The 16413-nt window shown below is 52.6% G+C and overlaps 1 protein-coding gene across 2 annotated transcripts in view; it reads left to right on the top strand.

Moving 5' to 3' along the window:
- The first annotated feature begins 6699 nt into the window (after positions 1 to 6699).
- LOC111158806 (transient receptor potential cation channel subfamily V member 3) overlaps positions 6700 to 16413 on the top strand; it is a 28480-nt gene continuing 18766 nt past the window's right edge. For both annotated transcript variants that reach the window (XM_022521075.1, XM_022521074.1), the window contains exons 1-5: positions 6700 to 6818; positions 12677 to 12781; positions 12930 to 13016; positions 13782 to 13936; positions 14722 to 14898. In XM_022521075.1, coding sequence (XP_022376783.1) covers positions 6700 to 6818; positions 12677 to 12781; positions 12930 to 13016; positions 13782 to 13936; positions 14722 to 14898 — 643 coding nt within the window. The remainder of the gene's footprint in view (positions 6819 to 12676; positions 12782 to 12929; positions 13017 to 13781; positions 13937 to 14721; positions 14899 to 16413) is intronic.

The raw sequence follows: 16413 nt of genomic DNA, 5'->3' as shown, positions 1-16413 counted from the left end.
TGGTCCTACTTCCACCTCCATGCATCCTGTCACTCATCAAATAAATAAATAAATAAATAAATAAATAAATATCACATCCAGTGTGAACTTTGTGCCATAGCTAGTTGGCTATGATGTGTGTGTGTGTGTGTGTGTGTGTGTGTGTGTGTGTGTGTGTTGCTATTGAGGCTGGGACAGTTAGTAAGGTTACACAGCCAGTAAACAGCATTGTCTGAGTCTGACTCCAAAGCCTGGAACTTAACTGTGGCACCAGGCTATCTGGCAGAGAATAGAATGGGCTGGGGCATTCCAGTCCCTCCCTGGGGAGCAGAGACATGAGGGCTTTTTGCTTCCTGTTGTGGGCCTGGGACCCCTCTCTTCCTGGAGGCCTTCCTAGAAGATGTCATGTAGATGTCAGATATTTGCAAGTTTCTGCAGATTAGATCAACTTTCAAACTTAACCCGAGCTGGAAGGAATCTTGTGGTTGTTCTTTTCTAAAATGAATGAGCGTAACCTTTTGTGTAAACCCATGTTCTTTAAAGAAGGACACACATGCAATTAGCCCATTCTTTGCTCTTTTGTATCTGTCACTGTCTCTTTAGCTCCCTTTGTCCCCATGTCCCTCCCTCCAACACGTGGAGGCAGGAGGAGCCACAAACCAGAATCCCAAGTGGGGAGGCTGCTCAGCTCTCTTAGCCCGGGGTGAGCTGTGACCTGGCAGGATATAGACAGCCTCTCTTGACCACAGTCTGGGGGATCTGCTCAGGCCTGAGAGTGTTGATGGAGATCTTGCCTGGCTCCCAGGCCTCCCTCCTTGTTCACTGCACCACGTGGCCCATCCCTGCATACACTCATCCCATGGAGACCACTTCTCTTACTCCTCCTTCTTGAAGGGAGAGCTTGTGCACCTGCCACCAGAGTCTGATATCTGCAAGGCCTGGGAGGTGTGGGGAGGAGGTAAGGGTATGCTTGACTCCTGTCTAGTATGTACTTTGGGGGTGTTTTATAGTCCAGGGCAGATGGTCTGGTGAGATGGGGGCCATGTAGGGTATGCTGGCAGATGTCTAAGGGCTGCCTAAAATTTGGGCCTCTGGGAAGTAGGCTTGGGGCAAGAAAGTGTAGAAGCTGCCCTTTCCCTCTCACTGCCACATCCCTTCCAGGCCCCAGGCTGCATCTGCCCTTGGCATTTTGCTTCCCACACACAACCCGTTTAGATGGTTCCTCCTGTCACTGTTGTCTTTTAATTTAAACTCCTGTTTCCTGCACGGTCACAGAAGGAGCTGAGGTCACGGAGGAAGGGTGGGCACAGCAGGGCCCATGGCTGCCCCAAGGAAAGAGGAGCTGGACTCTGGAGGCCAGTTGGTCTGTCCTCCTGGGTGCCCAGGCACTGGTGCAGCTGCAACCAAGCACTAGAAGTCACCCATGTGGTGGCCAGGGCTGAGTGGGCAATGCTGGCTTCTATGGGGCTCCAGGCCAGGCAGGAGGAGGCTGGACTCCTGGCTCCACACTCCTGCTGCTGTGCCATGTGGGCCCCAAACACAGGGTGGGGATCAAGTTCATCTGCAGCCCTGGCCAGTGCAGGCAGGGGGTCCGCTGACCAAAATGCTGCCTTTGGTTTGAGGTGCTGACTTGGTTGAGCTGGGGCACTTCCCTCCCTGACCACATAGGTAAGAGCGTCTTCAACAGGGCCCTGCACCCCATGAAGCTGGACGGGTGCAGCCTCCTGTGATGAAAGGGTCAGAGCTGACTCAGTGGCTTGTGGCCCGACTCACAGCTCCTGTCTGACACTCCACAGAGGCTGTGCATTATTCACCCAAGCTCATCATCGTTCCTTGAATGTGCCAGGATCTTTTGCCTCCCAGTTCTGCTCCTGCTGCTCTCCCCGTGTACAAGGTCCTCCCTCATTCCCAGTGTAGCCCAAATGCTCTCCCTTCCCTGAGCCCATCCCCCACTGCCCCATGGGCCAGATTTCCTTCCTCCTCAGTGACCCAAGCCCTTTTTGTCCTTACAACTTGCTGAGTGGGGTTATGGTTCTTGCCTGAGCCTGTGTCCTGTGTGGCCCACAGTTTCTTGAGGGTGGAGACCACTTTCTCTAGTACTAAATCCTATGCTGGTCCTTGCTTGCCTGCCTTGTATCCTACTGTGGGATCTCACGATGTGTTGCATTAAATGGGATTGAACGTAGGCCAGCTCAAGGGGCAGGAGTTGCTGTTTCCTTGTATTTGGGGTAGGAGCAGGGTGGGGGGTGGGTAGTGGTTCTGACTGCTGCGATCTGGTCCCTGATCCCACAAACAGCAAACTCCCTGCTGGGCACAGTGTGGGACTTTGGGTGGGGACAGGGGTCTTTTAGAGAGGTTCCAGCCTGGCCTTTGAGAAAAAGTGTCAACACCAGGCAAAATGTAAATGCTGAAATTTGACAACAGCCGTGTCCCTAGGGTTCTGAGGCCACGAGAAGTAAAGCTAAGAGGGACAAGGGGGCTGATTCAGAAGGGGAAATTAATTGAGTATTAGAAGGAAGGCTATGATTGATCCAAGGTCAAGCTATCATGATGGAGTTTCAGGCAATGTTTGTGGGAACTTCAGGACCACTTGATGTAAAACCACCAAAGCAGCCCACATTTGTTGTGACTGAAGCCAGGTTTCCTGACCCTTACTGGCCATAGGTCCTGCTGCCCTATGGTCAGAAGACTGAGTCTGCCGCCTGCCTCTGCCCAGGCTGGAAGGTTGTAGTGATGAGGGATGGAGGGACTGGCCCCCGGAGGGCAGCTGGGGAAATCCCTGCTGTGTCAGTCATGGGCACCCTCCCTGTCAGCAAGACTTCCTGCTCCCTCCCAATCCTGTCTGCCCAAGGGGACAGGTGTGCGATTCCTGAGTAACAAGAGACAGTCAGGGCTGCCCCAGCCTCGCTCCGCCCCCTTCACAGCCTTGGCCTGCTTGAGGAGGAAGGGTGTAGAATCTTCCCCAACATCTGGCCTGGAGGCAGGTGGCCCAGGTGGTTGCTGGGGGAAGGGACCAGGATGACAAAACCAGTCAGAATTAATGACTGTTGCTGTTTATTGAGTTCTTTCTGTCCTCTGGGTCTTGTTGAAGTCCTTTCTATGTGTTTTCTCAAATAATTCTGCAAGGCAGATTGATTGATTTATTTAAGTTTTTGTTTTTTTTTTTTAAGATTTTTACTTATTTGTCAGGGAGAGAGAGAGAGAGTACAAGTGGGGGGAGTGGCAGGCAGAGGGAGCAGGCTCTTCACTGAGCAGGGACCCTGATGTGGGACTTAATCCCAGGACGCTGGGATCACGACCTGAGCCAAAGGCAGACGCTTCACTGACTGAGCCACCCAGGTGTCCCTGCAAAGTGGATTTATTATGCACATTTCACAGACAGGAAATGGCAGAAATGACTTGCTCAAGATCATAGAGCCAGAGAGGGGTGAGGTTGTTTGACACCAAGATCTGAAGTAAATAATTTCTGGTGGTAAGTGGTGTTTTGTTTTTAAAGATTTTACTTATTTATTTGAGAGAGAGAGAGAATGAAAGAGGGAGAGAGTGAGAGAACATGGGGTGGGGGCTCGGGGGCGGGCAGGGCCAGAGGGATAAGCAGACTTCCTGCTCAGCAGAGAGCCTGATGTGGGACTTGATTCTGGGACTCCAGGATCCAACTGAGCCACCCAGGTGCCCCTGGTGGTAGTCTTTGAATGGGGACTTCCTTTGTCTCTAAAAGGATCTGATCCTAGACTTTGAAGGACAGATACCAATTTGGTACTGGCTACCCTGGGATCGACCAAGCCAGTGCTCAGCTGTGGCCTTTCCTCCCAGGGCTCAGGGCAGAGCACTTGACCATTCATTGGGCTCTCCCACCAGCATGATCTCTTTGACTCTTCACAGCATCCTTGGAAAGTAGTTGTAATTCCCATTTCCCAGTTGGGGAAACTGAGGCCCGTGATGGGAAGCATCAACTACAAGAGAGAAAAGAGTTGGGACCAAAACTTTGGCCTTGGCACCTGTTGCCTCCCCTGCCTTCTCCTAGGCTGGGCTGCTGTGTGGGTGTGGGGTGACTCAGGCAGGGCATGTGGGTGGGCAGGCGCTGCAGCTATGGCTGGTGGGTGTGGCCTGCCTGACGCCTAGGGCAGGTGGCCCAGCCAGTTCTGCCTCTGACGCCTCATTTCAACCCTCTCTCTGCCTAGGATGAGAGCCTCCCGCCGCCTCAGCCGCAGTCCCTCTGGGGGTCCCTGGGCCCAGGACATGCGGTGATCTCAGAGCAAAGGCAGCCACCACCACCCAGACCTCACCAGGTGAGTCCTCACCACACATGGCAGCCAGCACTCTCCAAGGTCCTAGGGGACCCTGGAGTGAGAACCCAGGGTTCTCACTAAAGGGGTCCTTTAGGTCGCATCTGCCCTTTGCTGATAGGCCTTGGGGGAGGGGTTGGGAAGAAGCTTGTATCTCTAGCAGGAGAAACAAAGTGAGGTGTAAGCTCTTGGCCCGGGGAGTAAGTGCAGAGCCCAGGTTCTGATGGACCCAAGAAACTTCCCTGAGGTTTGGAGATCTTGGGAGGGGGAAGGGCTCACAACCACCTAGGGGCAAAGGTGAGGCTCTTGTCACCACTAGTGGGCCCCAGGATGTGGCTCTCCAGTGCAGGAAAGTGAGGGGGGGCGTTCAGGATGAGATGAGGTAGCCCAGAGCTTGAGAGAGACAAGGCCCAGGCACCTCACAGGGGCTAAGCCCACAGCTGCAGGGGCTCCCTGTGGGCCCCAGGCCTGGCCTGTCTCCCGGGAAAGGCCGTTCAGTCAGTATCACGGCTTGGGAGCACTTCTCCAGTGAGGAAGGCCAAACCCAGGGAGGGAGGGCAAGGCAGTGAGAGAGTCCCACAGGTGAGAATCCAGAGTTTATGGGGTGACTCAGGGAGCTAATTATCACCACTAATTATAGCTCCAGCCCAGAGTTTTCTTGACCCTCTCCTGCCCCAGCTTCCCAGGGCTGCCCCAACTCATAGGCCCAGTGCTGGGAGGATGGAACAGCCGGATGTCATGGGTGAGAGCTCTAGGGTCCTGGGGTCCTTTCAGCTCATTCATCAGAAGGGAAAACAGAGGCCCAGGGTAAGAGACATGCCCTCCATCCTACCCTCCCCCAACCCCCTGCCTCAGTCTTGGTTTAGCTCGGCCTTTTAGCCCTATCTGTCCATAGACCACTCCTGGCTGAGGAAGGAGTTAAAGCCCACCCATCCTCATCCTGTGACTATGGAGACAGTCAGGGACCTGCATGCTCATGATTCTTTCTCGGTAGGATACTTCATCTCTCTGGCCTCAAGTTCCCTGCACTCCAAGGCCAAAGCCTTCCCCTGGATAACTCCTCCTCTCCCAGGGCTGCTTACTTTGGGGAGGGCAGCTGTCCCATTTCCAAACCTCATTGCCATCTGATAACGAACAGCTCTGGATACTTTTTCCAGGAAGCTTTCCTATCTGGGCCAGGATTACCAGTGTCCCCAGCTCTACCCCACCTAGCTAGGCTCTTCTTAGAGGAAATCTGTCCCTTGCTCCTATCTCCATGTCCCTGAGGGTGTTCTCTGAGGGCTGCTCAAGCTGAGGATGGCCCCCTGTTGATTGCAGAGTCACCTCTTATCCACTAACCCTTTGTCCTGTCCATCTTATCCTATATGGCCAGCCTACCCTTCTCCATGGGTGCTGCCATATACTGCCCCCACAGTAGCCTTCTGCTAGCTAGCTTGCACCTAGCTCCATGTGCTAGTCTCCTTCATCCTTCATAGTCTGCTATCTCTAACATGTCTGTCTCCTGTGTAAACCCTCCCACGCCCGCTGCCCTTGGGACCAGCTACAACTCCTCACTGGTGTTTCAGGCTCTCACAACATAGTCCCACCTGCTTTTGGAGCCTCTCACGCCAGTGGTCTCCAGAACTCCCCGGGCTCTGCAGCCACACCAGCTCCTTGCCACTTGCTATCTTTCTTGATGCGTGGTCTTTGCTCAGGCTATCCCCTCTGCCCAGATTATCCTTCCTCTACACAGAAACCTCTAAGGTCCCCTTAGAGTTCTCAAAAGACACGTCAGTCCCTCTCCCCAGCACATCCTTCTGAGCCCAGCATGGGGTCCAGCCTGTACTGAGCACATCTGAGGGGCTGCCTTGCCTGCCTCTGGGGAGGGAGCTCAGCTGCTCACTTCAGGTGAGAAGGGAATCTAACAGACAGATAGCCACAAGGCTAGTAGCACTCAGCTCTTGGGGATAAGATAAAGATAATGAGTGTGTCAGCTGCAGAGACCACCAGGGTAGTAAGAAATCCAAAGCACCGAAGAGGCCTGAAGCTGTATTACTAGGAGCAGAGTGTCTAGGACAAAGGAGAAAGTAGTCCTGTTCTGTTGAGGATATCACTGAACACAACATCTGATGGGGAAATGGAAAAAGCAGAGCTAATTCTTAGGAGTCCTCCTGAAGATTGTGGGTGGAGATGATGTCTTGAGAGAAGCTAAGGGCATGGTGGTCTCTGCCTGGAAGCTCTGTTGGGCTCTCCTAGGATGCACAAGGGCAGAGGTGCTGGAGCAGGGAACAGGAAGAATTGCACGTAAGTTGGCGGGCTTGGAGGATAGAGAGTGAGCTCCTTGTCCTGGGGGTATGAGTAGGGACCACCCGGTGCCACATGGGCGTCTGAAGCCCCCTTAAGCTCCCCCATGTCCACTCAACCTAAGCACCTGTGCTACGATTTTGTTCCAGCCATGAATGCCCACCCCAAGGAGATGGTGCCCCTCATGGGCAGAAGAGCTGCTGTCCCCAGTGGGAACCCTGCCGTCCTGCAGGAGAAGAGGCCAGCAGAGATCACCCCCACCAAGAAGAGGTAGGACGGGCAGGCTTGGGCACTGTGTTGTAGGGACACAAGAGGGATTCTGGTGCCCACCCTCAGGCAGCCCTTGCCTGGGGTCGACACGACTCTGTCTCATCTGGGGCGACCTGGTATCCAGCTAGGTATAAATGGGGGGAGGGTGGGGAAACAGCCCTACATGTTCAGGGGCTGAGCTAGGGAAGCCACTACAATGGGAATAATCAGGGAGGTCTCCTTGAAGAGATCAGAAGTGCTGAGGCAGTAATATTCAAGAGGGCTTCTCGGGGAGGCAAGGGATCCCTGGAGCCATCCGTGAGACAAGGAGCAGAAAGAGGCATGGACATTCCAGGCAACCTGGATCCCCAAATGAATGCTTTTTTCACATACACCAACTGCTTTCCCATCCATTGGGTGCCCAGCCAGGGTGTTCAAGCTATTAAACACCACCTGTGTAATGGGCGAGAAGCAAAGGCATCTCCTCATAGGGTGATGGTTTTGCTGGGGTTGTCGGCAGGCAGTTGGCATCCTGCACACACGTGCTGATGGTGTTTTTGTTACTTGGAGCTTCATCTTCATCACTGTCATTGTTATTGTCACTCCAAGGGGCCCCTGGGAACTGAATAGGACTGGGATGGTTACGACTACTTCCCAGCTGGGGATGTGGAGGAAGCAAAGCACGGGAGTGTTTCTCCAGGGTCATCCCTGGCACCTGAGCTGCTTCCGTGGCGGTCGCCCAACCCCTTCCAGCCCAAATGACCCTCCTCACCACAAGCTGTGTCTTCACTGGACCCTGCTGGGCCCCGGATGTGATTTAGCTTGTTTGCCCTGCCTCCTCTGGCCCCAGCCCCAGCACCCTGCTTGGGCCAGAGGTGAGAATGGCGATTTCCCTTCTGTCTGTTGTTTTTGAGTAATAATTACTGGAGTTTTCTGTGCACCAGGGCTCAGGCTGGGGAGACTGAGACACAGAGAGAAAGAATAGCTATCCCTGCTCACAGTCTGGTGAGAAGGGCACCCAGGAGAATGTGAGATGTGTCCCAACTTCTGAGATGGGATCTGAGAAGGATATGAGAAGGGATCTGAGAAGACTGTGGGCCAACTCAGGGCACTTCCTGGATGAGTTGGTTTAACATGGATGATGGCAGGTGGAGAGGAAGGGCAATGGCATCCCCAGATGGAGGCTTGGGGCAGGGACCAGTGAGGAAATGTGTAACTGAAGTGCTGGGTGGGTGATGGAATCTTGGAGAACATGAGTCCCATGGGGGCTGGGTCTTGGGGGTTGGTTAAGGAGTTTGGACAAGCCCAAGGGCAGTCAGGAGCCACAGAGGGATTTTATGTGAGATAGAGGGCATGGTGATATTTGCATTTTGGAAAGGATAGTCTGGGTGATCTATGTGGATGATGGATTAGAGGGGAGACTGGGACCAGGAAGATGACAAGGAGGCTCTTGGGAAGCTTGAGTGATAGCTGGTAAGGTCTGAACCTGGGTGATCAGGGATGGGGAAGAGGGGGTCAGGTCAGAAATTTATCAGGATCATGGGGTCTGCAGGATCAACTATGAGAAGGGAAGGACAAGGCAAACCAAGAGACATCCCCTTCATTTGATGGGAGGGTTGATGGGGCCATCTCTGACATGAGCACATCAGAGGAGAAGGAGCAAGATGAGGAGAGACAAGCCAGGTTCAGGTGTGAATGTTGTCTGAGAAGTGCCCGAGGGATGTTCAGGTGGAGGCTCCATCCTGGAGTGCAGGAGAGAAAACTGGGAAGACCTGGGGCTATGGGGGCAGCTTTAGTTGTCTAGGTAAGGGCAGAGATTCCAGATCCAAGCCACCAAACACCACCCCCCTGCCTCTCTTTCCCTTTCCCTGCCTTCTCCCATTCCTAGGGGAGGTTTGGACCTTAGGGAAAGGTGGTGAACATGACTTCAGGAAAATCCCAGGATCTTCCCACAGTCAAGCTGCCTTTTCTGAGCCTATCCCTGCTCATGAACTTAGCCTCATACTCAGCTCTACCTATGTTCTCACACAGCCAATGGCCTGGGTGTGAGATGTGAACTTCATCTCATGAAGCAGTAGCACCTTCTACCCAAGGGCTCCTTGTGGGCCCTCAAGTGCCTACTTCTCCCTGAAGGTTTGAGCATCTCCCTCAAAACTGAGTATAGGACTCAGCCTAGATAGGAAAAGAAAAGAAAAGAAAAAATTCAATGTAAATAAAGAAGGCCAGTCTGACCAGTAAGGAAATTTGTACTAATGGCAGGATTGAAGATACCAAGAAGTCTAAGTAGGGAGAGATTTTTGGACCCGGAGCTTTTCCTGAGCCATCATGCTATTTCTCATGAGCAGCTGCCACTGTGGCCTCTTTCCTGAATCCTGAGCAAGGCAAATGCCCTGAGGTAGACATGGGCTGATGAAGGTTATGGAGGAGCTGGCCTTTTGGGGATCAGAGCACTTGGACAATTTTTGGTACAAAGTAGTTGGTCACACAGGCCCTCCTTCCCAGCCCCGGGGATGCTCAGGGATAGTTCACCATCTTCAAAGGGACAGAAATGAAGGAGAGATGGTGGAGAGCTGTGTGCTCACATGAGTTAACAACACCTGTGAGGTGTCCTTTGGTCTGGATCAAAGGTAGGAATAAACAAACAGCATATGCTGCAGGTTAGAAGCCAGGCTGTCACATGGCCAAGACATCACCATCTGTCACCATGGCAGGTGAGATGTGGCATGTGCAGTGGCAATTAAGGCGTGTGTGGGATGGACTGTCATGGTCTACAGCTCCTTGTCCCAGGAATTGGGTCCTTGTTCGTGGTCAGGGATCTTTCCAGTCTGACTTTCACCACTCTCCTTCCTAGCCACTGAAGACTTCCTCTGACATAGTCCTCACCTTCTTCCATAGAAGCTTTTCTTCTACCTGCTCTCCCTGCTTCTGGGGATTTTCCCTTGTCTCTGAGGACAAGGTTCCTGGAAGGGTCATCTCTTCCTTCCCTGTTTCCCACATTTCCTACACGGAGCATATTAGTATTTTTTGAGTAAATAGGTGGGTCGGTACAAGAGCAGGTGAGACAACGAGAGACAGAGTGAGTGAGCTGATGAGTAAGTGTCCTGGGGGCTCAGCACAGTCCCTCAGCACAAATGAGGACACTTCATGGTGATATGAGGATACATTTCCTCCACTCCCTCTGTCCCTTTGGTTTCCAGGCCTGGAATAGGTAGATGCTGCCATGATTTGGTTTTTGGTCCACCCTCGGGGCCCCCTATGGACTCTGGGAGGAGAACTTGAGAAGGAGAGGAGTTGGAGGAAAGGCAAAGGACCCTTCCCCAACTTCTTGGGAAAGACTGAGAAAAAGATGAGAGCTTTGGGCAACATAGAGCCCAATAGGAGTCACCTGAGGTTTATACTGGTCTGTCTATCTATTGGTTCATTCCACTCACCTCTGTATCTATCCACCAATCTGCCCAACTACTCATTCCTCAGCCATTCATGCATCCATCCAGCCTTCTAACCATCTTATTCATCCATCCAACTTATCTGTCCATCTATCTGATGAGCCATTTTCCCTTCCTTTCACACATTATCTATCCATATTCTGCTCCCCTGTTCAGTTAAGTCTTCCAAGTGTCAGAACAAGTATTGGGTTCTGGAGAATTAAGGACACTGCAAGTGTATTTCCTCCCATTGAGGATCTTACAGTTGAAGGTCAGTGTGTTGTCTGGAGTAGGGAAAGCAATGACCTCATTGTGCTATGCACTGGTCCCTGGTCCAATCCTTGGGACCAGTTCTGACCAGTTCACTGGAACAATAGCTCTTCAAATGGATTTTTGCTCATTTGCAAATGAGCTCATTTGCTCATTTGCACCGTCTAATCCCCATCTCCTAGAACAGTGCGGGGCACACAGTAGGTGCTCAATAAATATTTGTCGAGTAGATGTACTACCAAGGAGACTAGACAAGTAAGAATAGCTTTAGGATGGCATTTCTGGGGCATTTCAGGGATGCTGGGAGTGGTGATCCGACTGGATGACCTCTGATGCCCACTTTAGCTACACAGTCCATTTGTGGATGATTTAGAACAGTCCTGGCTTCAGAGTCCAGGATCATCTGGCCCAACCACTCTCCATCCTCGGGTCACACAGGAGAAAGAGGCAGAGGCAAAGCCAGACTAGAACCCAGGTTTTGGGCTCCCAGTCAGGGGTGTAATTCTCTTTTGGAAGAAGGATTTGATTTTAGTTCAGGTCAGAAAGATCCTCTTGATGGGCAGAAGACAGGAGGGTGAGAGCCAATGTGCCAGTCAGTGCTGCCTCCCCACCCCAATTATCCCCCAGTTCTGGATTGGTTCTGAGCCTTCCAGTCTTGTCTGTTTCTGGAGGACAGGAGAGGGAGCCCTGGGTCTTGTCTGGGAAAGTCCCAGAAGACCCTAGAAGACCCTGGAATACCCAGGACTCGCTCATGCCTGCCCATCCGGGGAAGTGGCTATGTTGGGCAGTGTCCAATTTCAGCTAATCCCTACAACCAGTTTGGCTAGAAGAAGATCCAGAGGGCTGAGAGGAGAGCAGCATGGATAATGGTATAAACTGTGAGCCTGGAATCACGAGTCAGTTCTCTGACCAACGTGGCTTCTATCCTTGGGGTCAAAGGATATCCATGGTGATCTGCTGCTCCATCCTGGGCCTTAGTTCCCTCATTTATAGAATGGGGCCACAATCCTTTCCCTGCTACCCTTCTGAACTTGACATGGCTGGAACTGTACTTTGGGAGCTCTTCTGTGGTCCTATGAGAAAGGAAGGGGGCATGTCGATCCTCCTGAGTGTGGGAAGGAAACAGGCAGCAAAGGCATTTAGGAGAAAGAGCAGCTGGTCAGGAGGCCACTCTCCCAGGCCAGGTCACAGAGCCAGCAGGTATGTGGCAGCAGCCACGGGGTGGGAGGTATCGCAGCAACCGACCCTTGTCCTGGTGCTCATCATCCTGGTTGTCATGGGAAGGCTTGTCCCTGAGTGTGTGATTGTGGGTTCTGTGAGCACGCGTGTCTCTGTTTGTGGGTGTCTGGCTCGGGAGTCATATCTTGGACGTGTGTCTCACCTCTGAGCGGCCAGTAAGTTTGTCCCCTTCCCTGGGGCTTAGTCAGGTCACAGGCCCTGGGCCCACATCTCTCTTCCAGCCCTGGGAGAAAGTGTGCCCTTCATTTGCCCCTCTACTTCTCCTCATGTCCACTGTCCAAAGTGGTCTCCTGAGTTTTCCTTCTTGACGAGGATTCTTAGTCTTGTCCCCTGAACTTTTACATGCCCTCTTAGCTCTAGGTCTGTTTTCCGTGCTGATACAACTGTACAAGAGATGATCAAAGGGGGTTGAATATGCCCTGGCAGCCAGGAAAGGCCTTTGTCGATGTCAGCAACTAGGGACTGCCCCCTGGAAGAGCTCTTCTTCAGACCTGAGGCCAGAGGGGCTATTGCGGGAAATGTTGGGGAATTGTAGCTCTTGTTATCATGTCCCCCATCTCTGGTGAGTCCTCGCACCTGGAGGAAGCTGCAGACAGGAAAGTCCCCCTCAGATGCTAGGCCACCCTAGACCCCTGGGCTCGTCTCCCGGTATTTTTAGTGACAAGAGTCACCCAGACCCAGCTCTGCCACCTGCTTGCTGTGTGAGCTTGGGCAAGTAGCTTGACCTCAGAGCCTCCACATGCCCACCTGTCAAGCGTGGATGATTGGGATGATACCTATATGAGAGGGCAGCCGCGCGGCTTGAGCGAAGCCATGAGGGATGGAGCCTAGTGTGGAGCCAGCCAAGAGCGAGTGTGCTGTGTGGCAGGTCACTCTCAGGGTGGAGGGCATGTGGGTGGACAGTCCCTGTCCCGCTCTAATGGCCTTGCTTGGGTGTCCCCACAGTGCACACTTCTTCCTGGAGATAGAAGGGTTCGATCCCAACCCCACTGTCTCCAAGACCTCTCCCCCCGTCTTCTCCAAGCCTATGGATTCCAACATCCGGCAGTGGTGAGTACTGGCCCCCTTGCCAGCCCCTACTTCAGTCCAGCCCTCCACTCTAGGATGGGCAGTGACTCACCTGGGGCCTAATGGCCAGGCCTGGTTGTCTCTTTCTTTTAAACTTGTCTCTCTCTCTTCCTTCCCCACTCCCCCACAGCCTCTCTGGGAACTGTGATGACATGGACTCACCACAGTCTCCTCAGGACGATGTGACAGAGACCCCGTCCAATCCCAACAGCCCCAGGTAAGTCTGGCCATTCCCTTCCGCCCACTGTGTCCACCAGGTGGGTGACAGAGGCACGGGCATCACAACCCAGGGAAGAGAAAGAAGCCTCCATTCCCGGGGCTGGGACAAATGTCTGGGCCCATGGCTGTGGCATGTAGGAATTTTCTTTTGTGGGGGGAGTATTACATTTCATAAACTATAAGAAGTATTACCCATTCATTATAAAATATTCAGACAACAGTCTGCAGCAGAGCGAGAACTGTAACACAATCCCATACAAGTAAATTAAAAATACATGTGCCCAAACCACAAAACACCATGTGCATTTTGCAAGAACACATACAAACAAAAAAATACGAATTGCCATGGCTGTCTCTTTGGAGTGTGGGGGCAGGGAGAGACAGAGTTTAAAAATTCAAACACTGCCAAAGATGAAAGTGGGATTTTCCTTCCTTTCATCTCATACTTTTTAAGATAATCACTATTAATTGTCCTTTCTAGTCATCTTTGCTATGTGTATCCAAATATATAGTTTGGAAAACTGTGATTGCATTTGGATTTGGAGGGAAGCCTGCATGGGGCAACACGGATGCCAGGGGCCCAGGGCGCTGGTGGAAGACGTCTGGGGCCTGGTGACTGGCTGTGGAGCTGCGGCTGTGGTGTCTGGGGCCATGGACCCGGCTGTGGTACAGCTCTGTGCAGGCACAGTGGCCCTGGCAGGAGGAGAGGGAGAGGAGGTTGGTGGCACCCATGTGGTGAATTGGAGATACTTTCTGGCCTCAGTGCAAACCTGGCCAAGGAAGAGCAGAGGCGGAGGAAGAAGCGGCTGAAGCAGCGCATCTTTGCAGCCGTGTCAGAGGGCTGCGTGGAGGAGCTGCTGGAGCTGCTGGGGGAGCTGCAGGAACTTTGCAAACGGCGTCGTGGCCTGGACGTGGCTGGTCAGTGCCTGGCTCTAGCAGAGAGAGTGTGGGGCTGGGGGCTCAGCTTGGCTTCTGCTGTCCACCTTTCCCCACAACAACCCATGAGGGGGGCATGTGAGGAGCCCAGAATGTTGGGCTGGGGACATTGAACCTGACTCTGAGGGCAATGGGGAGCCACAGAAGGGCTTAGACAGGTGAAGGTCATGTCTGGCTACTGCATGGAGGGCAGGTGTAAAACTGGAGAAGGGCACTATTCAGGCAATGCTGGGATCACAGCAGCAGACCTGGGGGAAGGTGACCAGCTCCTCAGCAGGGGAACTGTCTGGAACCAAGGACAAAGGGAGTGAGAGAAAGGGAGGATTCCCGGGTAGCGCCTTTGGCGACTTGCTGGCTGGTGGGGCCCATGTTGTCTGGGGGACTGGGGAATAGCTCGTTAGAGGGAGGTGATAAGCTTTATTTGTGGGCTGCCAGGAGGTGGCAGGCTGGAGATTTTGGGTGTCAGCACTGAGGTGGACAGTGGGAAGGCATGCAGTGGGTGAGATTGTCCCCTCCAAGGTAGCAGGTGCAGAAGGCGGGGAGCTAAAGGCCTCACATAAGGCTTTTGGGGGCCTCAAGGGGGCAAAAGTTGGAGAGGGAGGTGGGGAGCAGGTAGCACAGGCTCCAGGAGGCCAGTGGAGGGCACGGCATGGGTGTCTCAAGATCTGAGACTGCAGCCCCCTCACCCTGGCCTCCCCTGCTCAGGGCTGGGAGGCCTAGGGGGAGCCGGGGCCCCTCCCGCGGCTCACCCATGACCCTGCCTGCAGACTTCCTCATGCACAAGCTGACAGCCTCTGACACGGGGAAGACCTGCCTGATGAAGGCCTTGTTAAACATCAACCCCAACACTAAGGAGATTGTGCGGATCCTGCTGGCTTTCGCGGAGGAGAATGACATCCTGGACAGGTTCATCAATGCTGCATACACAGAGGAGGCCTACGAAGGTATGCTACCTGTGGGAGGTGCCATGTGGACAGGGGGTGGGGTGGGAACCAAGCCATGCGGAGCCCCCCACTGTCACTGTGGACCCAAAGCACGAAGCAGGCCCTCCCCGCCTCCATCCTTGATTCTGTAGAGAGATTCGAGTGCTCACCACATGCCAGGCAGGCCTTGTTCTTAGTACTGGGGTGCAGTGATGAACAAGACAGATGTAGGCCACTGCTTTAAATAAAGTAATTTTAGATGGAAAACGCTAGGAAAATGATCTGAAGTGACTGGGTATGGGCAACTTTAGAATGGGTCAGCAGGGAGGGAACATTTGACCTGAGGCTGGCATGATGAGGAAGACTGGGAGCAGAGCAAGGGCTGAAGCCCGAGATGGGAACGAGTTTGGCCTATCAGGGCAATGGGAAGCAGGCCAGACATGCTGTCAGACAGCTGGGCGAGGCCCACACATGGTCACTGTCTGTCTCACCATCATCATTATCACTACTGCCCCATTTGGGTCTCAATTTTGTGGCTTCTCTGTTAAGTGAACTAGAAAGGGGTAGAAGACCAAATTTGGGATAATGTTTCCCTGCCCGGCAAATCTGTTGTGAATAATCAGTAAGGTATGCCCTCACTGGAGTTTTTGGACTCAGTAAACATCCTGTTCATCTCTAATAAGGTGCAAACATGATGAGCTCAGGGATGACCAGATGCTATCTTGCTGACATGCCAAGGGGTGCTGAACATTGCTCTTTGCAGGGGATGGTCTAGCTTGGGCCCTCAACTTTTCTCATGGGAAAAAGTCATTTTAAAATTTTTATTTATTTATTTATACTCCAGATGTTCACAAGCATTTTTGCTATATTCAAGAAAAAGTAAAGGATTGTGAAAACTAACACCGTTCATTGGAAGAGAGGGGATCCAGGGAAGATGGCTACAGCTGAGTGCTGAACTGCACGCTGAGCTCCCTGGTAGCCAAAGCAAAGAGAGAAACTAGATGAGCTGTGTATAATGTTCTCAGCCTGTCACTAGGGAGCTGATACTAGTCCTTAGCCAAGGAGTTTTAGGTCAGTGCCTCAAGCTTGCCTGTCTTGATTCTTTCCCCTTTTCAGTCCCTTTCTGTCCCCTTCTTTCTTCTTGTCAGTATATAGACACTTACACCTCTTTCTAGAAGCATGTTCCCCTTGAGGCCAGGGATGGAGTCTGTCTTGCCCATAGTGAATTCCCTGGCCCCTTGGGGTCTCATATAAGAGGTCCTTAATAAATGTTTTTTGAATGAGTGAATAAATGAAGGTTACTATTAAGGTGTTGCTGTCCTGGCTGCAATTCCTTATTTCTTTCTTAGCCTTCCCTTATCACTTCCTTCTTTCATGACTTTGTCTTTTGCTGGTGGCCTTGTTGGGGGCTGTGAACATTCTCTCTGCATGGTGGGAGGAGCCATTTATTTCTGTCTTCTCAGAAACCAACTCCCCATTCTTCCCTCTGATGGTATCTGCTCGTACCTTCTCTCCAGTGTCTGGGTGGGTGCTCCC

The sequence above is a fragment of the Enhydra lutris genome, unplaced genomic scaffold (genome assembly GCF_002288905.1).
Source record: "Enhydra lutris kenyoni isolate GAN:26980312 unplaced genomic scaffold, ASM228890v2 scaffoldscaffold63, whole genome shotgun sequence".
Lineage (NCBI taxonomy): Eukaryota > Metazoa > Chordata > Mammalia > Carnivora > Mustelidae > Enhydra > Enhydra lutris.
This window is presented reverse-complemented; position numbering and strand designations above follow the sequence as displayed.